At 45.1% G+C, this 11,326-nt stretch overlaps 1 protein-coding gene across 7 annotated transcripts in view; it reads left to right on the top strand.

The window, feature by feature from the left end:
• Window positions 1-7,108: 7,108 nt before the first annotated feature.
• The window catches only part of RIMS1 (regulating synaptic membrane exocytosis 1), a 257,595-nt gene continuing 253,377 nt past the window's right edge, over window positions 7,109-11,326 (top strand). For 3 of the 7 annotated variants that reach the window (XM_075554903.1, XM_075554902.1, XM_075554900.1), the window contains exon 1: window positions 7,110-7,528. In XM_075554903.1, the coding sequence (XP_075411018.1) occupies window positions 7,333-7,528 (196 nt within the window). In that variant the 5' untranslated portion in view covers window positions 7,110-7,332. Of the gene's footprint in view, window positions 7,529-11,326 lie in introns of all 7 variants that reach the window. The other 4 variants (XM_075554905.1, XM_075554904.1, XM_075554901.1 and 1 more) reach the window with 3 other exon arrangements.

The raw sequence follows: 11,326 nt of genomic DNA, 5'->3' as shown, positions 1-11,326 counted from the left end.
CCTACAGTCTCAACCGCATTTGTTTCGGGTGATGAGATTTTGGACCTGGAGTTGACTTAAGACTTTTAAGATAATGTGATGGGCGGATGTATTGTTCACGTGACAAGGAAATGAATTTTTGGAAGGTTAGCGTTATGAATTTAATTACCCCCCTCCCCCCAAAAAAGTGTTATAAATCCTAGCCTCAATGACTGTGGTTGGAATTCAACTTGGATATGGTTGTTTTGCTATGTTCATGAGATAGCATTAGTGTTGAATTTGTTTTAAGTCCATCTGTTTTAAGATACAAATGGTTTAAAAGCAAGGGAAAGCAGCACAGATGGAGAAAGCTAAGATAGCAACCATTTGAAGATCACTTAGGAGGCAAGTGATAAGGAGCCCTCCTAGAGACCTGAGGAAGCCTTTCTCAAAGCTGAATTGGGTCCTCTGGGTGACTGAATTGTGTCAACGAAAATTCTGACACAGTCACCCACTTGGGGCGTTTCTGGTGTCGCAGCACTAGGTAACTAAGCCACTGCCCCATCTTATTTCCCACTTAGTACATCAATAATAGATTTACCTTTGTGTAGTAGATTTGGATGAGTCAGTATTTGTGAAAAGAATGCTCAGGGTTTGGTCATCAGCATCCTGCGATCACTGCTTCTGAAACACCAAGACGCACTGATGTGCGGTCTGAGGAAGGCAACGGAGGCAAGGGGAAATCATATTACAAAGAAGGAGAGCGACTGGTGATACTCAAGCTGGTCTTTGCTATGTGGTTGTCCCTCGATGTTACGACTGTTAACTATTTATACTGCCATCGTTCCCATTATTGCATTCATTTCAAATGCCACCACCAGTAGCATAGGTACATGGGTTCTTTAGGAATAGTGCTACAGCTTATAATTTATTAGTGGGCATGACTCTCAATTCTGATGCCATGCTACATCAGTCAGCTATTGCTTTCATATGATATGTGCATGAAAAGTTATTTCATTACATAAAATAAACTTGGGGCTAGTGTATTCCTAATGAACTAAAGAAAATAAGGAGCTTGACCTTTTCCTTTGTGTTCACCTTTTTGGTTGTTCGTTCATGAATATCTTTTAATACTGGCTTCAGTAACAGATGATTTTGAGGAAACAATATATTCCTAACTCATTACCCCTCAGGTTTTGGTAAATAAATAGCAATTTTCCAGCTCTTTTGTAAGGTTTCTCATTTCTAATCAAACAAGCTGCTTAGAACATTTCTACTACTAGACACAGTGCAAGTAGGCCCCAACTTGCGGGGAGGTTCCCTTATGATGCCTGCGTCATCAATCAGGTCTGACCTAAGTCAAATAACTAGCTTTTTAAAATTCTAATCTTGTTACCAGTACCTTTACAAACAGAGTCTTTCGACATCTTCAAGTGAATATCTGAGAACGATCACATCATCAAACGATGGGTCGCACCATTACATGTCGTGTATACTGCTCACGATACAATGTAGAGACCAGTAGCAGAGGTGGTAAGTTTGACTGTCCTGACTTGAATACGTTGGAAATCAGGACCACCTGCATTTGAATGAAACTTAAGATGTAGTCCTACAGATTGTCCAGGAGGTAATGGACAGGGAAATGCATAATCATAGAATTCGAGATGGCCATTCAGTGTTGCTGTGGTTTCAGATGATGGGACCGAGCGCAGGCATTCGTGGACTTGACCCTGGCGTATGTAAGGACTGTTTGCACAAGACATTGACAAGAATGCATGAAGATGACATCCACTCATTTTTCCTTCATAGCTATGTTTTGTGTTGAAAAGAAACTCTTTCTAGATAGCATAGAAAATTCATCTCTCCTTTTCTTCCCCAAATAGGTTATGTGGGTGTGCAATTTATGTCGAAAGCAACAAGAGATCTTAACCAAATCTGGGGCCTGGTTCTTTGGAAGTGGCCCTCAGCATCCAAGTCAAGATGGAACCCTGAGTGACACAGCCTCTGGTGCTGGCTCGGAGGTGCCCAGAGGAAAGAAAGCACGACTCCAGGAGCGATCGAGGTCTCAGACACCCTTGAGCACAGCAGCGGCCTCCAGCCAGGAGACTGGCGCCCCCAGCACACAACCGGACAGGAGTAAAGGGGCTGAACCCTCACAGCCAGCCGTGGAGGCAGAGCAGAAGCAGGCTTCATCCAGGTCTAGAAGTGAACCTCCTAGAGAGAGGTAATAGTTCCTCAACTCCCCAGGCAAAAGGAAAGGCTTTGTTTGATACTTTTTTTTTTCAAGAAGTTCACTTTTATTAAGAGGCCCTACACCAAGGTAAAAGGTGGCCTGAGGCACTTTATTTATCTCTAGAAAGTATTACACCTTAGGAGAGCTTTGTTGAAAAGCTCTTCTTCCTTATAAACACTATAGTGAATACAAGCTAAGCCATCTGTGTTAGGCCGGTTTGACTAGAGAAACAAATCAAGAGACACTCACTATGTGTAAGAGAGACCTGTATATCATATCGAGAAAACATCTCAGCCCAGTCCAATTCAAGTCTAAAAGTCCAATTCTAGTCCGTAAGACCCTCTTCAGACTCACACAATCACATGCAATGATGCACAAAACAGGTCTGTCACATTGCACCGGTTGGTCCAAAGTGATGGGGATCCAGTGGTGGTGTTAATATCACAGGGTGGGAATATCACAGCCATCATGGTGGCCCACAAGCAGGAAGGTAAAGGCAGAAAGGGGTGAGGGGATGTGGTCCCAGGACCTTCCTTATGAGAAGGCAATGCCCACAAGGAGGCCCCATCAGACTGTGACCTGATGGACAGGTTGATGACCACACCTAGACTTTTATAAATCTTCAAGTTGACCTGAACTTATGTAACTACCACATCATCCAACTGCACGAACTTCCTACATGGCTCTCAGAAAAGCTCTCAGATAATTTATCCACATGTAGAAATGATTATTTAATCAAAGTTTCCCTTGAGAACGTAGGATGGAGAAACTTCACTTACCGAAAGGGATATTGGGTGCATCAGAGCAGGCTTATTCTGGAGGGCATTTCCTTTATTCTGAGCTTCAAGGGTGACTAGACATGAAGCAGGAAAGGGGGTCATGCACAGGCATGTAGCCCAAGGTGACTCGAATGTGCAGAACCTGAAGATGCCTTTGGGGTACAGTGCAAGTAACTGAGGGGAAAAGAAAAGTGATGAGATAGAAGCCAGGCCATTTGAGATCTTTACTCACATTGACATTTGTTGATTTTATCCTGGTGGGGGAAAAAATGGAAAGTCAGTGAAGATTTTTAAGCATGAGGTAACATTATTTATTTTAACTGGTCGGTTGATTTCATTAGAAAATATAATCTACATTGGGCAACCACATTAATTTAGAGAACTTAAAATTTGTCTACACGAAGCTCATAGATTGGGAACTATAGTTGTTCTGGAGACAGGAAAGGACATTTTCAGAAGAGAAAATGAGGGTATATGAATTAAATGGAGAGAGAAGAGGAAGGAAATTTGACATCTACTTCAATGAAGGTAGAATCAATAGCATTTGATAGTTATTTGTTGTGGAGGAAGAAGAGACAAAAATAATGAAAGGGACATTTGTGACTAGTCATACGTGATTGCTTTAGTGGAAGTGTGGAGAGCGAGTTCTTTTTGATTAGGATGAAGAATTGAGAGGAACAGAGGCAAGAACGACGACTGAGAAGAAGCGTTTTGCTTTGACCTTTTAGGGAACGTCCCAAGATAGTGATAAGGACAACTGTCTGTACTGGTTACACATAAAAGCATGTGATGAAGATACCACTGGGGAAATGGAGGGTGTGGAGAAGAAAAGCAAGGGATGGATTGTTGACGTTATGGAATCGGTTCTCTTTTAAAAAAGGGGAGAAGATCGAAAGAATGGTAGTTTATTTGTTGTAAATTACTGAAGAACATTGGAGAGTTATTTCTTACAGTGAGTAAGTAGAAATGGGATAATTAAAGGGAGAGATGAGCAGGGGTAGTCAGTGCAATGAAGACTCAGAGGAGACAGGGAATGCCTTCCATTCTCTTACGGCTTTATCCTCGTCTAAAGCATTTTCACTGGGGGTATCTTGAATCTTCACAACTCTGCCAGACGTTACTGATCATCCTTCCCAGTAAAGTAGTTTCTGCTTTCATATAAACTTCTACGAACAACTATTACAATTTGATGAGTGTGTTAGTCCGGTTGACTAGAGAACAAATCCAGGGAGACTCGTATGTGTATAGGAAAGAGCTTTATATACAAGAGCAGCTGAATATTGAGAAAACATCCCAACCCAGTCCAGATCAAGTCCATAAGTTCAATATTAGCCCATATGTTTGATACCAATGTATAAAGTCCACTTCAGACTCATGAAACACATGTAATGACGCTAAATGCAGGAAGATTACAGACCAGTGGGTACAGCATCTTGTGGATACAGTGGCGTTGTAAGCATCTCAGTTCTGGCAGAGATGTGGCTCCTCCAATTCCCAGGGCACAGGGCCTATCAGCATAGCGCCATGTGTCTTGTCAGTAGTGCTTCTCTCAGGGAGTGAGCCGAGAGAACCTATCTCCTGACTCCAAGGAGAAAATACAGGAATTCCCAGAATCCTCAGGGGAAGGCCGTGCCCACACAGAGACCTCATTGGCTATACAATGATTGACAGGCTAGACTCCACCCCTTCACTCAATCCTCTCAAATTGACAACAGATCACATAACTACTGCAATGAGCAACAAAAATTTTGCAATTATTTACAATTATTACACTCCTTTATAAAAACGACTTTCCACTTCTGAAGAGCTACAGTGCTGGAAACTCACCCTGTCCTCATAGGGTCTCTACCCTGTCCTCAGAGGGTCTCCATGACTCAGAATCAACTCTGGCATGTAGTTTGGTTTGGGTTTAGGAAAGCTACATTTGACAATGATTATTGCCATGCATGTATATTAGACTGTTCGGTTGCTATCAGTAGGAATTGATTCAGTGGCAATGTGCTTTGGCTTAGGAGCCCTGGTGGCATAGTTGGTCATGCGTTAATTATATTAGACTCCTTATATTTTAAAATTCCAGTGCCATCATTGGGATTATTTTCAGCTATACATGGCAAAACCTCAAAACCAAACTCACTAGCATCAAGTCAATTTTGACACATGGTGACTGCAGAGAACAGAGTAGAACTGCCCCCATTGGTTTCCAAGGCTATAAATCTTTACAGAAGCAGAACCTCACCTTTATCCTTTGAAATGGCTGGTGGTTTCAAACTGCTGACCTTGCCGTGAGCAGCCTACCTGTGATTCACCTAGTCATCAGGACTCCTTGTAATCTGACATATGCAGAACTGCCACGCTGCTGTTTGACTCTCCTATAGCATTTGAAAACCTTTACCCGTTCTCCCTAACATCGTCAACCCTTCCTCAGACTGATTTTATATTGCTTGGGAGCTCATAATAAAAGTTGCCTTATCGTTTCCCAGTTTGTATTTTGCTCTTGTGTCTTCCAATCAAACCAGGTACCCACTGAAGAAACTATCTTAGACTTGTTCAACGACAAAATGTCACTGCCATTGAGTTGATTCTGACTCACACAACAACCTTACAAAACAGAGTGGAACTGTCCCTGTGGGTTTCCAAGACTATAGGCGTGGAAGGTTTAGTCTTTCTCCAGAGGAGAAAACTGGTGTCTTCTTATTGCTGACCTTGGCTCCTTACGCTCCTTAGTTTACTCCAGCAATTGGGCATTCAACAATGCAATGTGGGGAACACAGAGTGAGCACATTAACTTTTTTATAATTTGTGTAATACTTGCTGGACATTTCCAAAATTAGGAGTGTTTTGTGTACAGAAGAGGGCTGAGAAGCAATCGAATGATGGACCTAACTCTTCCATCATTGTCAATGCCTTGAGTAGAAGGGAGGGAATGAGAATTCAGAAGGATTTTCTTCTAGTGAACCCTGCCCTAGAGGGAGGGCAGGGGTAGGAAGGGTGAGGGAAGGAGAATGCATAAGAGTTTTTGAGTCACACACACAAAAGTTAAAAGTAAACAAACAACAAAACCCTGCCTGAAGAAGTTAAAGCAAATGTAAGGTTCTGAACTCTTATTTATCCCGTAGAAATACTTAGGTGGAGATGATTTTTGTTCTTCCATTGAAGTGCCATTAGCTTTGATTTCTGACAAAATTTCCTTTTAACAATGAGAGGTAAAGATGGACATATTGGCCAAATAAACCGATAAGTACATGCAATCTTTAGCTTGTGTACAACTATCCATGTGATTTTCATCAATTTTGCTTACATCTTAGAGTCACAGATGGAGGTGAGCAAAAACTTGCTGATTTGTTAAAAATACATTATTGAGAGGTTAGCAAAAACTTGCTGATTTATTAAAATACATTATTGATGGTTTCTATTGATATGGTTAATTTGCAGAGGATGTTAAGATGTGAAAGCAAGCCTTTTAAGTTCCTGAAATATCATGATGCCGAGGAGCCATGTTTAGGAAGCGAACTGTATAGTTTTAATGTGATTCTTTGTCATCTCAAGTTTTAAGTTGGAAAGGGCTCCAATATGGAATTCATTGAGGGAGTGTTTGATGTTGGTTAAGCCTGGCCTTCCCTTCAGTCTTTGTCAAGAGCTCCCTTTTCATCAGCATCCCTTTGATTCCATCCCAGGAAGAAGACTGCGGGGCTCTCTGAGCCCAATGGCAAAGGAGCCCTGAAGGGCGAGAGGAAGCGCGCGCCCAAGTCCTCCGTGCAGCCCCGGGAGGGCGCCGCGGAAGACCGGGAGCGGAGAGAAAGGCGGGAAACGCGCAGGCTGGAGAAAGGCCGGTCGCAGGACTACCCCGAGGGGCCCGAGAAGCGCGAGGAAGGCCCCGCGGCGGAGGAGGAGAAGCACCGCAAAGAGAAGGACTACCAGACCCGCTACCGCAGCGACCCCAACCTGGCGCGCTACCCGGTGAAGGCGCCGCCGGAGGAGCAGCAGATGCGCATGCACGCGCGGGTGTCCCGCGCGCGGCACGAGCGGCGCCACAGCGACGTGGCGCTCCCGCACACCGAGGCGGCCGCCGCGCCGCCCGACCGCCAGCCCGGCCCGGGCCAGCGCGCGCCGGCCGCCGCCAGGGCCTCGCCGCCCGGGTCCCCGCGGGCTCCGGCGGCGGCGGCGGCGGCGGAGAGGACCGCGGAGCCCAGGGCGCCGGGCGCCAAGCCGCTAGGCAACCGCAGCCCGCCGGCGCCCCGGCATGGGCCGCCCCCCGCCGAGGCGCCCGAGCCCCGAGCCCCGGAGCCGCTGCGGAAGCAGAGCCGCCTGGACCCCAGCTCGGCCGTGCTGGGCCGCAAGGCCAAGCGCGAGAAAGTGGAGACCATGCTGCGCAACGACTCGCTCAGCTCCGACCAGTCCGAGTCGGTGCGCCCGTCGCCGCCCAAGCCGCACCGGCCCAAGCGGGGCGGCAAGAAGCGGCAGATGTCGGTGAGCAGCTCGGAGGAGGAGGGCGTGTCCACGCCCGAGTACACCAGCTGCGAGGACGTGGAGCTGGAGAGCGAGAGCGTCAGCGAGAAAGGTAGGGCGGCGCGGGGTCCCCGTGCCCAGACCCGGCCCCAGCGAGCGCACGCAGCCGACCGCGCAGGGCGGAAACAAACCCAAGTTCAAATGGGGGCTGCAGGCCTGCGTCACCCCCGCGAAATTCAAGAGGCCGTTTGCGTGGGGATGTGCATGTGTGTTTTAGGGTATTGTTCAGGATAGACAAATAGATCTGGAGGAGGGGGAAAAAAGGTTTTCCCTAGAAAACCCAAACCGTGCCTGGTGAAGAGAAATGTACCCCCCCTACCCTCACCCCCTCACTTTACCTTTCGTGGGATAGGGTCGTTATGAGTCAGAATGGACTCAGTGGCCGTGGGTTGGGTGCAATATTCCAGTTTAAGGGGTAGTGTTTCCCAAATCTTTGTCACAATTTGTAATGAACAGACCTTGTATCATCTGCATGGATGTGGACAGGACCGATGGGTTGCTGACCACTTGGGCCTGCCCATCTCCGAGCTCTGCTAAGGAGTAAACTGCCATCACCTTTCCTCAAGATTAAAACAGGAAAAAGCACACCTGTTGCCCTCCCTGTGAATCTCCTGCAGTATGTGGGTGGCCTCCCGTGGATACCTGCATCAAGGTCAACTGCGTATTGCAAAGGAAAAAAAATTGGAGAAGTAGCACCGAGGCCTGAAGTTCTTTTACTTTTTACATGTGTGGTTTGAGGTCCGTTTTGAGGTGACTGAGTAAATTGCATGCTAGGCCATTTTTCCTTTTGTTCTGCTGCATACCTGCTCTGTACTACGTGGTAGCCAAGCACCACATAGCATCACGCTATTTAACGGAATTAAAATTAAGTACTTTAAAAAACTTGTCTCCTAAGAGCTTTCTTCATTGAAAGTTCTATTAACGGCAGGGTAGGAAATATTTCTATTTGGTACTAAAATGAAAGATTTTGAAGAGTCTCTTCATTTGACTAATATTCACTCAATGTAAATTGACCACACTGGCCTAGTTGTGATTAATGGTGGTAATGAGTATATATGTGTGTTCGTGGCGGGGAGTGTTGAGGGTGGGCTTTTGTATGTTTTCCAAAAGTATCTGGGAAGAGTTGTTTACATTTTCACTTGTTTGGTAATCGCTAAATTACAGAAAAAGTCACCTTGCGTCCACATCTTCTGTCTCCAGACTGCCTGCATATCTTCATGCTCTTCTCTTTCCCCTTTTTCTGTACATAAGTTGTGCTCTGCATAATGTGCACTCAGGCATCATCTTAAGCACATCTCCCCCTGCGAGCCCAGAAGGATATTCTAGAGTTTGGAACCCCAGTAGGCAAATGCAACCTAATGAATGCAGCAACTTCCTGCACACACGTGTTCCATGTCTCTTGTACACAAAGTGGTTTTGTTGCCAGGGATATAATGATACTGTGTGTGTGTGTGTGTGTGTGTGTGTGTGTGTGTGTAAAACTAGTAATACATGTCTTGATACCCACACTGAAGTCCAATGGCGCTGGCTTATGTATGTCTGTACTGTACTAACCTAAGGGCCTTCAACTGCTAGGCAGTGGCATCCTGTCTCCTGTATGGAGCGTCTCGAGTGTTCAGCATTGTCTCTGTTTGATGTTCCGTAGGAAATGACTGTGAAATGTGTTACGGTTTCCAAACTTAGCAAAACCAGTTCTGGTGAGAGCAGCACCAGGAGGCAAAGAAGTGGATTAAAGAAAAAGCGGACCTGCCTATTATAGGGCGCTCACAGAGTTTCCAAATCACCGTTTCTGTTTCACAAAATGTATTGTGGTTGCTAAGTGGCACATGACTGCATATAAATACACGTATATACCCCAATAATGTCAAACTTCATAGACTAACAAGGAGCCCCAGTGGCACTGTGTTGGAGTGCGAATTGCAAGGTTGGAGATTCAAGTCCACGCACCCCGTCCTCAGGAGAAGTGAGGCTATCTTCTCGGTAAGAGATGTATCTATACAGAGTCACCTTGAGTTGAAATGGATTTGATAGCAGTAGCTATGCGCAGGACCATTCGGAGAGCTAATTCGGTCATTATTACTACTGTAACTCCTCTTGAAATAGTTGCCTTTGGACTGTAGAGCCTTGACTCTGCTAACCTTCGGATGACTTATATGTAAAATTGTCTATTTTCTATGGACTTTTGTAAAGTCAAGGAGACCTTGTGGTGTTGGTTAACGCCGTGGGCTGCGATCTGATGCGTGTTTGGCAGTTCTAAAGCAACAGCACCTCTGAGAGAGAAAGACCGGGTTTGATCTCCCATAAACAGTTATAGAAACCCACAAGGAGGTCGCTGTGAGTCAGCATTGACCGTATGGCAGGGAGTTTGGGTTGATTTGGTTTATAAAGTCAGTTGTTAAAGACATTCTTGATAGTGTTTCATGGCTTAACATTTTATGTGACCACATACGTTTTCCCCTGAATTTATGAAACCCAAACTAAGTCAAACTCAGTGTCATGGAGTCGATGTCGCATGACTCCTAGTGTCCAGGGTAGAACTGCCCTGTGAGATTCTGAGACTGTTGACATCTTCCTCCCTCAGAGTGGCTGGTCGCTTTCAACTGATGACCTTGCACTTAGCAGCCCAACATGTACCCACCAAGGCTACTCCAGAATAAATGACGCAGGTGCAGTGTGAAAAACGCGTGAGTGAGTAATCCTGGACAGGCCATAGACTGCCAGAATTATAAACAAATATGTTTTATAAGTAATAAAACTTTAATGTGCCTTAGAATGTAGGGTGATGCAACGGTTTCCCTTACTTTGGGCATGTCATCAGGAATGACCTGTCCCTAGGAAAGAGCATGACACTTGGTGAAGCTGAAGGGCAGCAACAATGAATCAAGCATAACAGAGACCATGAGCAAGGTGCAGGAGCCGGCCCCGTTATGGTCTCTTGCACACGAGGAGGTCTCCAACATGGGAGCTGATGCAGCAGCAGCAACAAACAAGATGATTGTACACTGAGGTTTTGCTTTATGTTTCCTTTTAAGACAAATATGTGTCCCACCCTCATGGAGCTTATATTTTGTTGAGAGCAATAAAACATTACACATTGAAATACAATTTAAAAATATTCTAATGGGAAATTTATCTGAAAAGTGTTCATATCATTTGCTATGTCTTGCTCACTCATCTGGACGGCAGCACAACCTTTATACTTAACAACCTCCTGTACTTGTATTTAAATGCCAGTGAGTTGAGATAAAGGAAACAGAGGAGGAAAAGGGAGAATGTAGACAGAATAAAATAGCCAGAACTTGATCAGTTGATAAAAAATTAGAATCAACAAACATTTAACTAGATTGACAAAGAAAAAAGAATGCAAATAACTAAAATCAGAAATGAAAGTGGTAGCATTGCTCCTGATCCTGGAAAAACGAAAAAGGTTTTTAAAAGAATATGATGAGCCATTGTACATCAACAAATTAGATAACCTAGATGAAATGTACCAAAACGCATTGTGATCGTGACCTTCTAGGACAGACTAAAACTTCCCCTGTGACTTGTTTAGTCTTAATCTTTCCAGGAGCAGAAAATCTCCTCTTTCTCAGCAGAGCAGCTGGTGGTTTTGAACTGTTTGTTTTCTCAGATGGGAAATAACTCAATTCTTGTCATCACATGAGAAAGAATTCACACACACACAAACATGTGCGCGCCTGAGACCAGAGAGACTGAGGCACAGCCCAGTGGAAAGCAGAGAAGAAACAAAAGGGCCTGGTGGTCTCAAGGTCCTGGTATTTCTGGCCTTTGGCTCGGAGGTGTGGTCGAAGGTATTGGTTGACCCTATTGGCTGAATTAAGCCCACCTG

This window comes from Tenrec ecaudatus, chromosome 7, assembly GCF_050624435.1.
Source record: "Tenrec ecaudatus isolate mTenEca1 chromosome 7, mTenEca1.hap1, whole genome shotgun sequence".
Taxonomy (NCBI): Eukaryota; Metazoa; Chordata; class Mammalia; order Afrosoricida; family Tenrecidae; genus Tenrec; species Tenrec ecaudatus.
The sequence above is the reverse complement of the archived record's forward strand: the minus strand, read 5'-3'. Positions and strand labels throughout refer to the sequence as shown.